Here is an 18707-nt window from a genome sequence, read left to right as displayed (position 1 = left end):
ACCAGTAGCATCTGAGGGCCTGGCCGGTGTGGAGATGGGAAGCCCTGGATATTACACAGACAGAAGAAGGTGGAGTTAGGCAAAAGGAATGTGGGAGCAGAATGCTGGCTTGCCACACCCTACAGTCTAAGAATCACAGAAAGGGGTACTGAGAAAAACACTGCAGATGTGGATGCTGCCCTGACAGGAACCCACATGGGTTCAGTTCACCTCAAGCTCACCATGATGACAGCAACAACGATGGAGGCCCTCTATTGCCCATGCCACAGTCCCTTCTAGAGCCTCCTGTCCTTTAGAGCAGGCTGTCTCCAAATCAGGCTGCCTGCACAGCTGCGGATGACAGATGGCAACAGAGGTGCTCTTCAGACACTCCTGCACTGGCATTCGCTCCCTACTCCTGAAGAAGCCAAGGGACCCTAAGTGAACATCTTTGTCTCATTTATTCCATAGCTCAGCCACATAGGGAATGAGGACAGAGGAAACGGAGGGCTGAGGAGGACGGTGGCACGTGAGGTGGCAGGTAGCAGAATGAGGACACCGGGCTCCATTTCAGTTCTGACAGTTGTGAGGACCTGACTCTCTGCCTTGAGCTTCAGATGGAATGATAGGCTCCCATCACGCCTGAGACCCAAGGGCACACAATAAACAGGGTCCCCAAGTCTAACAAAGAGACACAATGTTTCAAGGCTAGAAGTCGATGGTAGGAAACAGGAAGGGTATGGATGGCAGCCAGCCTCCCGCTGTCCCCTACAGCCGAATGGTCCAGCCGTGACTCAACTAGGGGTTAGTCCTTCCTTCCTCTTGCCCGCTCTCAGAGGCCCAAGATGTCATCCCAGAGCTCAGTGGACCCCCTTTTCTACCCTGACTCATATCACCCCAATCTGGCCAATTCCTTCAGTCCATTGACCACTACACACTCATCTTGGACCATTCCAGGGGAACCAACTGTCCAAGGGCCACCTTTTCCATAGGCACCAATGTTGTCAGCCCACTGCCTCCTTTATACCAGGCTGTGTGCTATGAATTGAACTCCACCTCTCCTTGCAAATCAGTCCCAATGCCTAACACAAAGAGCATCTGGATTGAGGTTGCTGAGACATGACTCGGCTTAGATGAGGTTAGGGAGATAAATGTCCCATCATGGCATTGCTGCCCTCACAAGGGCACCAGAGCTTGCTATCTCTCTCCCCACTTCAAGAAGATGCTAAAGTCGGCAGTCTGCAATCCAGGGTTTTCCCTGGGACCAAAGCTGGATCTGTTGGCCCTACTTCTAGAACCATGAGAAGTAAGTGGGGATTGTGTGCCGCTACATAGCCTGTATTGACTGATCGATTACCCTATCATCTCTCTCTCTCTCTCACCCCTCCTCGTTTCCTTCCTGAGCTCTATAAGCAGCCACTGTCAATGGAGGCATCATCTGGCCAGGTATCAAAGGTCTAGGCAGATTTTGCTATCCTCCTAGCACATCATGAGAGCCTGTTCCCAGGGTGACCGAGGCTTGGCATGATTCCCTTGGCTCTGCAGAAAGCCAGGGTATTTATTGATCAAGAAGTGGCAAGTAAGCTCTTGCCTCTCTGCCTGGTGACTCCTGCCCCTCCCACTTGGGTGATCTATGCCCCAGCCTGATTCAGGGTACACATTAATGCTTTACCCTGCCCCCACACCAGACACTTCTTGGAGGATGGAGCGGTCAGAAGGGCTAGCTCCTGAACTTGCCCAGTCTATTTTGTCCTTGCTAGGCAGCAAATTAAGGAGCGTTGGATTCTGTGCAAGAAAGAAAAATGGGGGGTGAGGGGAGAAGCACTTGTAATTTCTCCACTCAGAGAGACTCAGGGGAGACTGAGTGTCAGCAAACAGCAAGTGACAGATTTGTGTTGCAGGCTATATACCTAGTTAGTCTCAAAAAATGGGGACCATGCCTGGGGGGGTCATTTTGGGTTTGGGGAAGGTATCCTTGAACCCCAAACCCATGAAATGAGGTGGGGCAGGGCTAGAAGTGCTGACTAAGCAAAGCCTGCAGGAACTCAAGGAAGCAGCTCCATGAAAGAGAATTTTGTGCTGTTAACTTTGTTCAACTGTCATGAGCACTACTAACGTGACCTGAAGACCTACCACACGCCAGATGTGTGCACATTGCCTCTAATTTTGCAATGGTCTCAGGACTTAATGTTCCCCTCAACAGACAGGCAACAAGGTGCAGAGGCCTGGAATGGCTTTTTCCTTAGGTTCCTTGACACAGGCGGGATGTAACCACAGCTCTCAGTTCCTGCTTTCATCTCTGGGCCTTCACTACTCCCCTGGGGGCAGGAATTTTTACCTTCATTTTACCAGTGGGAGGCCTCAGGGGGTGGAGCTGCCCTGAGTCACAAAGCCACACATGTGCCTTAGATGTGCACTGGTGTTGGGACTGCTTCTAAGCTTTTCTTTCTCTCTCTTTCTCTGTGTGGGGGTATGCAGGTTTTGCCCCTCTCTATCCACATTCTCGTGTGTGTGTGTGTGTGTGTGTGTGTGTGTGTGTGTGTGTGTGTGTGTGTTGTACAGAGGTTGATGTCAGGGGCTCTATCTTATTTTTTTGAGACAAGGTCTCTCTCTGAACCTAGAGTTTGTGGTTAGGGCTGAACTGGTTAATCAGCAAGCCCTCAGGATTGACCTGTTCTCAGGCTCCCAGGGCTGGGGTGGACATGTGGACCTGTGCTACCATGCCTGACTGTTGAGTGAGTGCTTAGGGCCCAAGCGAGCTCAGGCTCTCAAGTTCACACAACAAGCACTTTGCCTACTGAGGTGTCTCTTCAGCCTCATGTCTATGCTTTTCAAAATGCACTCACTACAAGCCTTTCCTCAAGAAACCATCTAAGATGGTCAGTTCCCCAATGTCCCAAATGCTAAGGTCTGTGGCCCTGCCTGGTTCTGCTGTCACAGCACAAATTGATTCTGTGCCCCATGCCTCCAGCTGAAAGGCTTGTGGAGGGCTGCTGGACACAGATGCCGCTGAGAAATGACCTATGTCTGACTCTTGAGAATTCTCTGCTGCCCTCCCCATTGCTCTGAGACCTTAAACTAGCCCTGTGGGTCCTCACTGGAACTTCAGGAAAAGGCTGAACTCTCTCAAGGCAGAGCTCAGAGCTCAGAGCTCAGAGCAAGGCAGCAGTTTGCAAGACTGATACTAACAGTGATAAGTTGGGGCCAGAAGTGGCTGTGCCCAGTGAGTGCCCTCTGCTACTTCTTCAGATGGTAACCTGACTCTGGTCTGTCAGTCTGAAGTGATATACACACAGCTGTCATTCCTTAAGGGCCTTGGGGAGGGACCTCAGAGATGTCAACGCTGGACTGTCCTTATGGGCTATAAGCTGAGAGGCCCCTGCCCTTTACTCTACAGAGGCCTCACCCTGCACCCCATGTCCACTGCACTAAATCACCAACTGCAGGCTGCTTAGAGGTCAGAAACCTATAGGCAACTGGGCCCAGCATCAAAATCAAAAGCTGCAGGGTCCCCTACCAGAAGTCCCCAAAAGGATGGGTTGGTTTTCTGTTTTGTTTTGTTTATTTTATGTGCTATATATTTTTCTTTTCTTTTCTTTCCTTTCCTTCCTTCTCTTTCTTTTTTTGTTTAAAGGATTCCAGGAGATTCCAGGCAGTAAACTGGGCCTTCTGAGGCCAGTGTTCATGTACACATTGCTCCAGTGTGTAACACATCTTATAGCAGTTACAGCAGCTTGTGCCAACAAGGGAGAGCCAGCCCTGAACGCTTTCTGCTTAGCAGAAGGATGCTCACTGCCCCACAGTGGCAGGCTACCGCTCTTTTTCTGGGCATTACACACAAGAGAGTGGCGTTCACCTCACTTGATAGCCAATGCGCCCAGAGTGGACATAATTAGAATCTCAAACATTTTCCTCTTTCTTTCTTTCTTTCTTTCTTTCTTTCTTTCTTTCTTTCTTTCTTTCTTTCTTTCTTTCTTTCTTTCGGTTTTTCAAGACAGGGTTTCTCTGTGTAGCCCTGGCTGTCCTGGAACTTACTCTGTAGACCAGACTGGCCTCAAACTCAGAAATCCACCTGCCTCTGCCTCCCGAGTGCTGGGATTAAAGGCATGCACCACCACTGCCCGGCTTTCCTATTTCTTTTTTAAAAAAAATACTTTTTACATGTATGTGTGTGTGTGTGTGTGTGTGTATTATGCAGGCATGCATGTGTGCACGTGTATATCCCATAGCACGTATGTGGAGGTTTGCGAACAGCCTGTAGGAATTGGTCTCCTACCACGTGGGTTATGGGACTAACTCAGGTGGTTAGTATTGGTGGCAAGCCCCTTCACCCTTCTGAGCCATTCAGCAACCCTGTTTTTCTATTTCTAATCATTCTGGGGCGGAGGAACCTTCTGGGGTCCCCTTTGACTCTCACGACCTGGAGAATTACCTCATCAAAGTACAAAGGTGCCTCACAGATCTTGGCCCCCTTGACAAGCTCAGCCGAAGGCACTGTTTGTCTTGACCTATCATTAATCCTCCAACCTTCAGCTATAATCTTGAGAATGATATCTGGACCAACAGAGTCCACAGGCCTGCAGAAACGGTGGCCCTGCCTGGACTCACCCACAGGAACCCCCCTGAACGTGTCCTAAAATCGCTAGGGCAGAAAGGGTTCTTCCTGTCCCGGATGCTTCCAGCTGCTTCTCAGGGAGTTCTTTCCGTGCCCTCCTGTAGAACCACCCAGATCTAGGCTAAAATGTAACTGCCCCACTTTCGGTATCTGATATACATGGAGGTGTCCCCAGGCTTCCTTCTCCGTGCTACCTTCTCTGGCAGCTGCTCCTCTGGGAGCCTTGAGTAACCTGGCCAGCTTCATTCAGGGCCTCAGGAAGGTGGCGACAGGACACATCTTTCCTGCATCTGTCCATCAATCTCCCATAAACAGGCCCTCCTCATCTTTATTCTGTCTTTCTCTCACTTAGTTCTTCTATTTCTAATCATTGTGGGGCTGAGGAAGCTTCTTCGGTCACCGTTGACTCTCACTCTATCCAGTGAATTGCCTCTTGATAATCTTTGCTGATACCATCATGCAACATTCCAGAATTTGTAAGGCTAGCCCCGCCTAAGCATAGAGTGTGTTCCGAGAACAGCACTCACACTGAAAGCAGCTTTTGAGACTTCAGATGTCATGCGTACAGCGCGCCCCGCCCCACCCCACACCTGTGTCCAACTCTGTCTGGTGGAAACCTGGGTCTCCCATGCATCCAGGGTTCAGGGAGCATGTATGTGCTCATAGCTGGCCACTCACATTTTAAAGACAGAGCTCCACAGTGCCTCCCAATTGGATTGAGCCACATGGCTCAGGCTCAGATGTCATTATTTTTCGGTGGATGGCAACCCCTCTGGGAGGCAGAAAGTCAAAGCAGGATCTCAGAATACTAAATGGACCCGCACGATAAGGAAAAAAAAATCTGCCCTGCTAGTACTGCAACAGATCGGTTTGTTCTCCAGTCCTCCTTTGAGCTGTTAATCAAACCCAATCTTTCGGAATAATAGCCTGCTTATTACCACCCTGTTTGCATGACAAAGCGTCCCAATAAAACTTACTTCGCCCGGGCCCAGAGGGGGTGTGAAGGATCAACCATGAGAAAGGAGTCTTAGGAATTCCTCGAGGCACTCCGGGGCCAGAGCCCAGGAATAAAGACAATGTAATTTGCCACCAAGAAAAGCCCAATAGACCAATAAATTACCCGCGTGCAAAGGGATTAGATCAGATTTCAGCGGCCTAGGGGAGGGGCAGGGTAAGGCGGGAGGGAGACAGCCATGCCTTCTCTTAAAGAGGTAAGTATCGCTTGGAACACAAGCTCCAGGGTCAAGACGTTTCCAACTCTGCCTGCACAGCGACTGTCTGAACTGTTTTACTTGCTCGGAGATCTGGCTCCTGATGTGCGCTGGGAACTGTGATGAACGCCCTTCTCGGAACACACTCTGTGCTTAGGTGGGGCTGGCCTTAACGAATTCTGGAATGTTTCATCTGAGTCGGGATGGAGGCATGACCTTATCAGTGAAGACTCTCAAGAGGCAGATATTGCCCAACTTCAAATCACTGCCCTTTGCCGGTGGAACAGGAATCGTTTACACCCCCAGCCCCCACGCCAGCTAATCGGCTGGCATCCTGATAGATTCTGCCACCAGGGGGCACTAGATGAAAAAGGGAAGGTGTCCCTGAAGTCCCCACTGCTGGCCTTCCCACCAGGGCCCTTCTGCCCTCCTCCGGCCTCTAGCTTCTTTGCATGTGAGTGGCTCTGAGGTATACTGTAAGCTCAGCAAGCCCCTTCTGTTCCCTTTGTCACTTGGCACTCTGAGGTGTAAGCGGTGTCCTGCTGTGTGCCTCAGTGATCTTAAGGTTCCCAAGCTTAGCTCCCTCGGTGGAACCGCCCGAGGGAGGGGGAGGGGAGTTCACCTTCTTGGCAAGCTTGCCTAGGAATGAAGCGCCTGCAAGAGGACCTCAGCCAGTGACGAGCTCCGAAAGAAAGCCCAGCGGCAGGCAGCCCCAGCACCGGAGCTCTATCTTAGTGAAAAGTAGGACTTAAGAGGCAATAGCTTCAATTAGGACACAGGCAGGTGGAAGAAATCTTCTGTAAGTCTGCCTGCCTCGGGGAGAGGCCAACCCTGAAGTCTGATGTCTCCGTGTCCCTTTCCTCACTGTCCACCTAGTGCGGGAAGCAGACCTTAGATAGGATTCTGGAAACGGGTCGCATCGGCATCCTGAAGGAGGTAGGGGAAGGGCACTAAGTAGGGGTCTCCTGCTGATTCTAGTCCCACAGTAATGAACCTTGGTGGGCGTGGGGATGGAGTGGGGGTGTTACGGGACAAGAACAGATGCCCGAGGCTCCCTGTTGGCGCCGCTCCTGCAGGAATTTCACTCAATCATCCTGGCGTAAACACCCAGGTGTTTGGCCCCAGATCCTGAGAGGGACACACCCAGCAGACTGGATTTTTTCCCCAAGTGCTGCGTAGCCTGCCTCACTTAACCTATCACTGCAGATCCTAGAAGGGATCACCGCTCCTGGGTGACATTCCAGGGCCAGGCAGCCTAAGGGCCCCAGAACTGCCACTTCATGGCAACGTGTTTCCCACCCGTTAGCTCTACTGGGAACTGTACGTGCTTCCTTCCGAGTCTGGTCAGGAGGACAAGGCTGAGAGCAAAAGGGAGCTTTGGGGAAAACCTCAGGTGACCCAGGAAGAGAAGGCCAAATTGTTGGGGAGCCGGGCCCTGGAGGGTGAACTCACTGCCTACCCAGCGTGGGCAGAAGTGGCTAAGTGCCACTCCTAGAGCGGGGGCAGGACAGTACTGCCTCCTCCGTCACACCCTGCCAAGGCTGCCCTGCCTCAGCCTCCACACATGCCAAGTTGTTGCAAGCACCCTTGATGACTGACTGCCAAGGAGAAGAGCACACCTCAGCTTTCCAAACAGGCCACCCTCCCCAGCTCCCGCAGGAGCCATGGAGAAACAGCTCTTGAGCAAGCAGGGTGGGCGTGGAAAGCCCTGACTCCGCCCTCTAGTGGGAGGGCATAGGCAGCCTATGAACGGAAGGCTGAGAGCAAGCCTGGGTAATGGGCCCATAGGGGGTCAAGCAAAGGGACAAGGTCCTCACCCCAGGAACATCCTGCTTTGGGGGAGAAATAAAACAGCCCTGGGCACGAGTGGTAAGGGAGGTAAGAAAGGTTTTCCCAGGACAATGAAGCTGCAGGTGAGAGCTGTGGTGTTTCTGGTTGAAGCATGACCCCTGTTACTAACTCCAGGCTCACGCCTGAGGTGACAGCTTTATAGTCAGACTTTGCTTCCAGCCAGCTAGGCTTTTGTGCTCAGCGGCAGGTCAAAACACCTCTGAGGAGAAGAAAAGAAAAAAAGAAACAAAAACCCACCACTGAGGCACACTGTCTCTCTCCCTGCAGTCTGCAGGTACTGGAAGAGCACATGCCAGGCTGGTACCCAGGTGGGAGGCACAATGCTGAACTCCCTTCTATGTGGAATGGCCCTGTCCTAAGTGTCGAGGTGTCCTAGCATGAGTGAAACAGGTCAGGAGTCATCACTGAATCCCTGCTGGCGTGTCTCCCTGAACCATGACTGTGCCATCTTGGAAACCAAAGTTAGAGGACCAGAAAGGACAGGAAAGGCTTTTGGAGGCTGAGAAAGCACTGCAATGCACTGTGGGAACTGGGAGGCCACTCTTCATTGAGCTGCCCAGGGTCACAGACCCACAGTTCTTTCTTGTCCCAGCATTCCCTTCCCCCCACCCGCATCTTAAGGCTTGAACAGGCCACACAGCACATTTAACAACCGTGTTTATCCCAAATCTGCAAAGGGCAGGAGTCTGACATCTGCCATTGGGCACTGCTGGGTAACTGGCTGTGTGTAACACCTCCTCCAGCTCTGCCTCCACGTCAGGAATGATGGGTCCCGAGGACACTCAGTCAAATTAACTGGGCGTCTGGAAGCTCTTGGTTCTCTGTGGCCATGCAATCCACTGAAGAACTCTTAAGATTATTACCCTCCTCCCCGCAGGCGTATCTGGGAAAGTGTGAAGGTACTATGTTTGGAAGGACGCTGTTAAATGCTAACTAGGAGTTGTTGGTGAGAGGACAACTTTTTGAGTGCTTTTTAAAAAATCGTTTTTTGGTCTTTGGCTTTTTAAAATGTCTACTGCTTTTATAATCAGAAACAGTATTTGGGGGAGATATGGGGTGTCTAGGCCAGAGGAGTCCTGTGGAAACAAAAGCCAGAATCAAAAGAAATTACCCCCCCCCAAAAAAAAACCCTAATGGCTTTGTAGCTTCCAGGACTATGATGAACAAACTTGGGAGTGTGGGGGAGGAGGGAAGAGAAGGGCAGAAAATAGGCTCCCACCCTTAGCATATAGAATTAGAGGCTGAGAAGACAGAAACCCAAGACCCATGAGCCTTGGGAACCAAAAGTCTACATGGACTACATGCATTGAATTTAGAATTTGATCAAGTAGGCAGGGACAGGGGATATGAGTGTTCAAACCAGAACTGGGTGTCACAGGACAAGGCATAGAGCATCCCATGGGGAAAGGGGGTAGAATATGAAGAGGAGGGGGCTGGGATGTGCTGGATCCTTTCGGAATGAGGTTTGGGCTAGAAATCAGAGATGCCCCTCCTGGATGCTGCAAACAAGGACCTCCAGATTCTGAGTGTGGTTCATCAGGGATGGGATTGGAGTAAGACACCAAGGCATTCCTGGTGGTTACGACGTGGCAACAGAAAAGTGCAGAAAAAGGCAGAGGACTCCAAGCTCTAGGCCATAGGACTACATGGAGACCGTTTTGCAGGGAAGACTTCATGTTCTTGGGCAACGGGGTCCCAGATCCAGGTGGGGTGGGGATGCAACCAGGGAGCCCACATCCTGGTGTGCCTGGGACCCAGGGGACACGTGGGGAGTCCTGACTTTCAGTTTGAAAACTTGGGAAATCTTGGGCAAATTGGATGAGTGGGCCGTTCAAGGAAAATAAAGCTTTCAGGGTACATCTCAGCCCAGTGGCAAAATAGTACAGCACTAGCCTGGTACTGAAGCTGGAAAACAGGCCTTACACAGTCTGGGAAAGGCAGTATCTTTAGCGGGAACTACAGTCCCTTCCAACACATGAACAGGTCCTCAACCTTACTCTTGCCTCTTCAGGACCCCAGTCTCCTCTCTCCCATCTCAGCCTTATTTGTGACATTGGGTAGCTTCCCTTACCCCTCCACTTTCTGGACAACCCCTCTTTTGGGCAGCAGCGTGGCTGCTTGAAATTCTTCCAACCTTCCAGAGACTCCCCTTCCCCAGAAAACCAGAGAACTTCCCCTTTCTCTCCAGGTCACCCTCGGAGCCTAAGGGGCCATGGGGACTCTAGGAGTTATCTGTACTCACTGCTCGCTACTCCCTGGCTGCTAGTCACCTACCTACCTCTTGTAACTGAACATCCTTTTCTCCCCTCTTCTGCACTCCCCCCATTTCCCCACCAACTCATAGGCTAAAATCTAATCCTCAAAGCGATGGTATTATGAACAGGATCCAGGACTTTTGGAAGTGTTAATATCATGGGAGTAGAGCCCTCATGGAACGGAGCCCAGAAAGCCAGTTTTCCATTCCTTCTGCCTTGGAGGGACCTAGTAACAAGGCACAAGACACTCAGACTAGAAAGGTCCTCTCACCAGATTCTACAGTGGCTGGTTCCTCGGTCTCTGATTTTCTAGCCTCCACAGCTATAATCAACAAATTTCTGTTGTCTGTAACCCTCTAAATCTACGGTATCTTGTGATAGCAACGGAAACTCCTTTTGGAACCCAAAGTCCAACTAAGAGGCCCAAAAACTAGATCTAAGAAGCAGGCTTACAAGTTACACATTCTTCCCTTTTGTTTGTTTGTTTTTGTTTTGTTCTTGTTTTTGTCCCCAAGACAGGGTTTCTCTGTGTAGCCCTGGCTGTCCTGGAACCCAGTCTGTAGACCAGGCTGGCCTTGAACTCAGAAATCCCTCTGCCTCCCAAGTGGTGGGATTAAAGGCGCGCACCCAGCTCAAGTTACACATTCTTAAATAGCAGTTCTGATAGAAATGGTCTCATCTCTATGGCCGTGCACATATATTTAGATACTTGAGTGAACCTTAGTTTCTCTAAGCCTCAGTTTCTGCACTTGAAGACTAACACTTCTACAACAGGTAGAGTTCAAAGGCCTAAGGGGTGGGCTAAAGAGCAGGCCGAGCAGTTAGGAGTCCTTGCTGCTCTAGCAGAGGACTGGGATCAGTTCCCAGCACCCACACAGGGCAGTTCACAAAACCAAGTAACTCCTGTTCTTGTGGCTCTCATGTTCTCTTCTGGCCTCTCTGAGTACTGCATACATGTGGCACACATGCAAACATGCACATATACACACATACACATAAAGAAAAGTAAATGAAGATTAAAAAAAAAAACTATTAGGGAAAGAAACAAGAGAGGCTGCATTGAAGCTCTCTTAGAACTAGCCCTCAAATAAAGCATGCCATCAGACACGCTCCCCCCCCTCCCCCCAGGCCTTGGATGGGTTTCTCTTAGAAGTCTGTTTGAATAAGTCACAATGGTCTCACAGCTTAAAATGTATCTATTTACTGTGTGCTTGAAGGAGATGCTATTTGTGGAGAACTCTTTTAAGAAGTTTTTTCCGGCCTCTCCTCTTGCCCCACCCCCACCGCGGGTAGATGCAGCGACTGCCCCATCCTCTATCCCAGAACAGCATTCACTCCTTCAGCCATTCTCTCTTCAACAGGCTGAAGGCCTCCATCAGAAGGCTGTACTGAGGGCTGGAGAGATGGCTCAGTGGTTAGGAGCACTGACTGCTCTTCCAGAGGTCCTGAGTTCAATTCCCAGCTGACTCACAGCTATCTGTAATGGACGCCCTCTTCTGGTGTATCTGAAGACAGCTACAGTGTGCTCATATACATAAAGTAAATAAATTTATCTTTAATAAAAAAAAAAAGAAGGCTGTACCGAGGCAGGGACTTGGGAAGTCAGCCACTGATGTTGAGTAAGTACACACAAACACACAAACACTCTCAGTCTGGCAAAGTGAAGGCATCTTTCTTCACATAACTATGTCCAATTTAATTTGCACCCCTGCTTACAGCTGGCAGCCATTCAAGTAGGCAAGCTCTGAACAAACCTAGGCTTTCACAGAGCTGCTCGGCCAGTTTCCACCTGTTTTTTTGGGGGGGTGAGGCCACGGCTTTCTTTTTGTCCCGAATGTCCACTCACTGCCTACCAGAACCACAGGCTGTTTCACCTCTTTATTCTGGGGCATCCTGTTTGCTGGACAAACATGTCAGAGCATGACAGTCCATCTCTGCACTGGAAATTACACATCTAGCTCTTCCCCACGTCGGAAACTGTCTTTCTGATCCAGGTTTCCTGAGCACCCACATTCCTCAAGGCCTGCCTCCGTGTATTTGGTCCTTGGTGACCGGCAGCTCAGTTTTCACAAAGGTGGGCAGTTTTGACTTAGATGCAACCGTCAAAGGCTTCCCAGAAGGGGCAACCTTAGCCAGTTGGCAAGACACAACTCAGCTATCAGCTGCATCTGCCAGGATTTGGTTACCAGCCTTGAAGCCAAAAAGAAATGGGTTTCTTGGACGCGAAAGTGGCGGAATTTGAGTTGTGAATTATATAACCCATCAGTGTGCCTCCGACTATGCAGAGAAGTTTTTAAGACAAAGAAATGAACAGGAAGATATCACACCCCGCCCCTGAGCCCACCTAGCCCTTACAAGCTCCCTCCTTTCCTTGCCCTCTAGCCTCAGAGAATAATAAGCGCTGCAGCTTTAAGAGCAGGAGGTGTTGTTTTAAGAGCCCTGGGAGCCCCCCTTCTCAATTTCAGCTCAGAGCTGAGATCACATCCCCCAATGCAGCCAAAGGACAAAAGCCATTTATCAACCTATCTGATAAAACTTCCAATGGGTTGGATCTTTATCCGGACCAAACCAAAATGAACACAAGTGCAAGCTACTGCTTCTTCGAAGTTCTTTTTTACTTTCCAATGGTTTGTACTTTATAATTTTAACTCTTGGGAAGGAATAAGATCAGTTTTTTTTTTAAATAGGACATTTAGATAAACAGTTCTCAACCCGTGGGTCTCGACCCCTCTGGGGTCCAGCTATCCTTCCACAGGGGTGGCCTAAGACTATCAGGAAGCACAGATACTTACATCACAATCCATAACAAAATTATGGTTATGAAGTAGTAACGAAAATAACCTTATGGTTAGAGGGACACCCACAACATGAGGAAGCATAGTAAAGGGTCAGGGCCGTAGGAAAGTTGAGCATCCTACTGATGTAGATGAAGAAGCTTGGGTCTCAAAAACATGAGAGTTGGGGGCGGGGATCATCCCTCCTGCTGGAACTCTGTGGTTCTGATATTTCCAGGGTTTATTGGGTATGGAGGCTCTCGGAAAATACTGACATCCCTCCTCCTTTCTGGTCCTGTGCAGGGATCTATCTCTTCAGGAAAGAGCTTCAGAAAAATGGTTTTGAAAGTCTAGGAAGGCCCTGGGGACACTGCAGCCCGGCTGGGACAAGAGGGTAAACTGACCCTTACTCCAATAGTGCTTGTTGTCTCTGTTCTGTGATCTCTGAGAATGCCAACTTGCAACCAGGCCTAGCCTGGACTGACTGCCCTGTTCTGTCAGTTCCTTGAAACTCAGTTGGCTGAAGAGGAAATCAAAACAACTCAATCTCCGTCCTAACTCAAGTTCTTTCTTGCAAATCTCAGCTGCTGCAGGGGCGGCACAACCACATCTGGCCGCGCTGTGAGACAGGCTGCTGAAGTTTTTTGCTCAAAGTCACTTCTGAACCCCACAACACAATGGAAATGGCCAGGAGATCCCGCCTTACACAGAGGACCATTTGGTCATGACACTGTTTATTTGTATTTAAAAAAAGAGAAAAACGGGTGAAAGGCGTTTAACTGGCCTTCTCTGACTCTGAGCAGCATGAAATAAAAATTTTACGAAACATTATAAAGAAAACAGACCGGGGATTTAAGCTTCGTTCATTCCCCCTCCCCCCCAAAGGGGAAAAAAGTAAAGAAACCGGAGCGTTTGGGAAGGAACAAACGCTTCTCTGTGGAGTTGGTCTCCCTTCCCCCAACAAAAACAAGAGGTCCGGGCTCGGAGGAATTTGAAAGCAGCGATCTGCCAAAAACATTGTGAAAAACTATGGGGGATTCATTGGAAACAGATGGGCTTTTTCAGCTTTAATTCTGAAATTCTCTCGCTTTCTGGCACAATAAAAACAAACAGGGGGCGACGCAGAATGTTATCAAACAGGAATTAGCACGTCTGAGCCTGTGTCCGTGGGCTTTCCCGCGTGGGCCAGCGTGGGGGCGGGACAGGGCGGTCGAGGACTTGTCTGGGACCTCCCCAGCGCCCCCAGCTCCACCCCTGGGCTACCAACAGGTTTTGCAAACGGGTGGGCGAGGAGCTGGAGAAAGTGCTCCTGGTGCCCAGTCCGAGCCTCCTCTGGAGCACCCGAGAGGCGTTCAGGGAACCCGATTTTTCGCGGGGAGTAAGAGGGACTGAGAGGCATCCCAGGCTCTGCAGACCTCCCACCCGCTCCTGCCCTTCGGAGTTCGGACAGGGGTTCCCTCACCTCTAGGTTTCCACTGACACCCATCTCTCCCTCCACGGGGCTCGGGACAAAGACTCGTAGAAATGGGAATCTGGGTCCCCAAGGAGGCTGGTGAACTGGGGCCCCGACTGGCGCAGGGAGGCCCAGGAGTGAGACCGGTCGGCTGTCCCCCCAACCAAGGAGCTGTGCCTTACCTGCGGGGAAGCTGCAGAGAAGGAAGGCGAGGGTCGGCCACAATCCCAGGGCTGAACGTCCTGCCCCTCTCCCCATACCCATCCATCCAGCTCGGCCTGTTACCACTAGCCTCTCCCTGGAAGAAGTTTAGAAGAAAAGGAGGGAGAAAAAAAAAATCAATCACGCTGCGGAGAAGAGGCAGCCTCGCTCCGCCGGCGGGAGCAGCGAGCCGGGAGGCCCGGTCCACCTCCGCCACGGGCACCCCGTGTCCACCCCCACCCCACCCCACCTCCCGCCGCCCGGCCCCGCCCTCGCCATCCATCATTCGGTTCCCCGCCAATGTCCCAGCAGCCCCGCGCCCCGCCGCCGCGCGCCCCGCCCTCCCGAGCTCGGGTTTCATCCAGGCGGGAGGGAGGGAGTAAGGAGAGGCGGCCCAGGCGGCCGGGCTGGTAGCCAAGGGACCTGGAGAAACCAGGGGCCCGCGAGTGCCTGTCCGGTCCTGGGCTCCATCTAACCGCCACTCCTCACTCACCCAGGTGGCCTAAGGCGCTCAGGACAGGAGGATCTCAGAGAGCTCCTTTAATCCTCCCCCATCAACATCCCACTCAAGTAGAAAGAGCTTGCAGACAAACTCCAGCCTCCCTTTGCCACCAGACTACCTCCCCCAAACCCCCCACCAACACCCCTTGGCTCATTTCCCCACTTCAGATGTCTCGCCGGTGCAGAAGACTGAAAAGCCTTCTCCGGAGTTGTCAGACTCTGGGGCGAATGACCCACTGCCACAGCTGCACCTCAAGGATCACGCCCGCCTTGGTCCTGGGCCACCCAATTGGACTCTGCTGGGGTCCCCTCCAGCACTCTCTCTAAACACCCGGTTGCTTCGCAAGAACTCGGTCCTGTTGCAACTGAGATCGCTCACAAACAGATCTTGCGAGCCCAAAGCTGCCTCCAGGGACATAGCTACCAACCTAGGGAGATAGACAGTGGTCCTTGGGGAGCGCAGGGTCGAGCCCGCTGTTGTTCAGGCAGAGCTATATCCCTAAGGCTCATCTTGGAAAGAGTGGTGATCTCCCCTTTTCAGTCTCTTATTTTTCCAGGAGAAAAAAATGTCTCCTCCTCATGGTTTTCTAGGCCCCACAGCTCTTCTGCCTTTTTGGTATTTAAGGGACTGGCAAAGTTGCGCTGAGAAACAACTGGGTGATACAGTATGCCAGCGCAAGTGGTTTTAGTCAAACGGATTCCTCCGCGCCCCCTCCCCCGTCCCCAAGCCTGCCCATCTGGCTCTTTGGGGGGAAAAATTCTGGGTTTTGATCCAATTTCTCTTAAGAGCTATCACAGTCTTCACTTGCAGGCCACACAAGCTGCGGGGCTACGTCTACATTTAGTACTCTGCTGTGGGAGAGCCGACTAGGGAGAAGGAGGTTGGGGGTGGGGAGCCGGGGGAGGGGCCGCTGCCCTGAAGTCACGTGGTGGCTCAGACACGCAGCCAGGCTGCACAACTTCAGAATCCGGCTTTCCCGAAGCAGGTGAGTAAGTGGAGACTAAATTCCTCAGCCACCTGTGCGGCCAGAGGCTGCAGTTTCTCCTTTGGTCGAAAAGCTCTTGGTGGCAGCTGTTGTCCCTTCCAGTTGAGCTACTCCGGTATTCCTCTCAAATATTTAGGTCTCAGACTTAGCAGGCTCTGCCTTCTTGAACTGGAGCGTCCAAGTGAAGTGGAGGTTTGTCTAGTGAGAGGTCACCGTCTCAAGTCTAGTTCTCAAACGTGTTCCTTTCCAACCTGGCCAGCCAAACCCCACAATTGTGTGGGGTCACATCACAGCAGCCTGCTCCAGGGGCAGCCCCGGCACACAGCCAGACTGCCCAGAGACCTTTTACCTCCTCGGGTCCAGCAATTGACACCATTTGCTGGGAGCTGCCTTTCAGGAGCTCATTCTAAACCTTTGCATAATGAGGGCTCTCCTAAGCTATCCCAGCAGCCCAGGCTACTGCAGCTCCAGCTCAGAACCCTGTGGCCTTCAGAAAGGCAGGCAGGAAGGCTCCTCTACCCCTGCCTGCCCGAGGCCCAGTGGCAGCAGGGATTTTCATCTCAGCACCTGTTTCTCCGTGTAAAAGGGCCAGCCTACTATTGTCACTTAAGACCAAAACTGAATACAATTAGGGAGGGACATTCATTAGCCCCAGCATCGCTGCTAGGGATGGGTGCTGACTTGAGGAGAGACTCAATTACAAATATATATATGTGTGTGTGTGTGTATGTTTATGTATATATGTGTGTTTATGTATATATATATGTGTGTGTGTGTATGCATATGTATATATTTGTGACCATGTGCACATCTGTGCAGGTGTTGACACAGGCCAGAAGAGGGTGTCACATCCCTTAGGAGTTGGAATTACAGCAAACTGTGAGCCTCCCCACATGGGTGCCAGAAACCAAATTCTAGTCATCTGTAAGAGCACCAAGCATTCTTAAGCACGGAGAAATCTCTCCAGCCTGAGAGCCAACTTTTTATTTTTCCAGCTTTGAGTATGGAGGTTCCTATGTGTTTTAATCATATTTAACCCCCACCCCTGGCCCCTTTCCTCACCTATCCAAATTTGTGTCTATCTTTCTTAAACCCTTCAAGACCAATCTGTGTTGCCCAAACATAAATATTCTTGGGTATGTGGGCTTTCACCAGTTAGTTTATCAGGGGATATACCCTTAGAGAAAACTGTCTTTCCTCTCAACAGCTAACCATTTGTTCTGTGGCTATCTGTTCAGGATGGACTCTGTCCTGTCTGCTGACGTGAATTTCAAGTGTCTTGAAGGCTTTGTTTCTAATGATCATGGCTAATATTTTGATTTGTTCTTTTTCTAATCATGTGTATGAACGTGTATCTATATGCATGTGACTATGAGTGCCCACAGAGGTCACAGTTGTTGGTGTCGCTGGACCTGGAATAACAGTCGGTTATGAGCCATGTGATGTGGATATGCTGGGAACTGAACTTGGTTCCTCTGGAAGAGAAATACATACTCTTAACCACTAAGCCATCTCTCTAGGCCCTTGATTTGTTCTCACACCGTCTGTACTGGTTACATGTCCAGTTAAGATAGGTTCTGTGATCATCCTTGCGCAGAGGAGGAAACCATGGCCGAGTGATCAGAAATATTCACCCAAGCTGGGCGTTGTGGTGCAGGCCTCTAATCCCAGCACTCAGTGGGGAGAGGCAGGCAGATAGATCTCCCTGAGTTCTTCAAGGTCAGCTGGTCTACAAAATGAGTCCCAGGACAGCTGGAGCTAGTGAGATACTGTTCCCTCCCTCACAAAATCTTTCCTGAGAGAGGTGCTATTGGGGAACCCTCGTTGTGTTCTTCCTCTTTTAAGACAGGCCACCAAGCATAGCCAGGTGTGTTCTGGATCCAATACAGGCTGAGCTCAGAGGTGACCTAAGGGGAAGGTGGATATTACTACATGTTGGGGCGGAGGCTGTTTACAGAGATGCTGTACTGTTTTCACTGAAGTTGAATTTAACTGGTAAACTTTTCCGGGCTGATGGAGATCATCATGGGATGGCCCACCCCCACAGGTCTCCCTTGGTTCTTCTGGGCAATATGAAACGTGTTTCAGCTAGGGCAAATCGTGACATTCTTCATAGATTTCTCATACTTACACAAACAGAACCCTGGATAGAGAGGATGTGACTGGTCCAATATTGGTCCCAGGCATTTATGTCCACCTTATAAATGGGGATTGTCAGTGGCTCTCCATCCACTGTTCCCCTCTCACTTATAAATCTGATAAATCTTCTGGAGTGTTCTATGCTCTTGCTCTGCTTGGAAAAAGTAGGAGAGGGGACAGAGGAGACAGTTCATTTGGTAAAACGCTCACTCGCCTTGTAAATGGTCAATTACTTGCCTAGTCTGAGTGTGACCCCAGAAACTCACATGTGTGCGTGTCAACGCACAAACACCCTCACAGCTTACTCACACTGCGCCTTGAGGAACTGGGTCAGTTCATTTTATACCTCCGAGGGTGAACCTATCCTTTTAAATTTACCCGTCTAATTCCTCTTTGCTCTCTCAAGGGCTACTCTGGATCTGGCTATCTCTGAGTTGATGAAGCAGCCTTTGTTAGAGTTCACCATGACCTTTGAGTGTGTCCAGGCTTTGATCCTATCACCTCTCTGTCTTCATCTTCCCACACGAGAGCCCTAAAGGAACAAAGCAGGGCAGCTTCTTGTGAAAGATGCTCTCTGGGGTAACTAAAGGTTGCTCAGCCTTCTACAGCCTTGAGATATTTTTCTGCAGTGGAAGGACATAAACCGTCAGGTCTGGATTACGGCCTGGGAAGAACGTTATGTTTTAGCTTGGTGTTCAGTACTACTTCTGACCCAATGTTAGCAGTTTCTGAGCATCTGGCT

At 50.6% G+C, this 18707-nt stretch overlaps 1 protein-coding gene across 1 annotated transcript in view; it reads right to left on the bottom strand.

Annotated features, from left to right (window-relative positions):
- Nucleotides 1–18707, bottom strand: part of Rgma (repulsive guidance molecule BMP co-receptor a) — a 43955-nt gene that overhangs the window by 13844 nt on the left and 11404 nt on the right. The window contains exon 2 of the mRNA XM_021166768.2: nt 14321–14436. Coding sequence (XP_021022427.2) covers nt 14321–14436 — 116 coding nt within the window. The remainder of the gene's footprint in view (nt 1–14320; nt 14437–18707) is intronic.

The sequence above is a fragment of the Mus caroli genome, chromosome 7, assembly GCF_900094665.2.
Source record: "Mus caroli chromosome 7, CAROLI_EIJ_v1.1, whole genome shotgun sequence".
Classification (NCBI taxonomy): Eukaryota; Metazoa; Chordata; class Mammalia; order Rodentia; family Muridae; genus Mus; species Mus caroli.
This window is presented reverse-complemented; position numbering and strand designations above follow the sequence as displayed.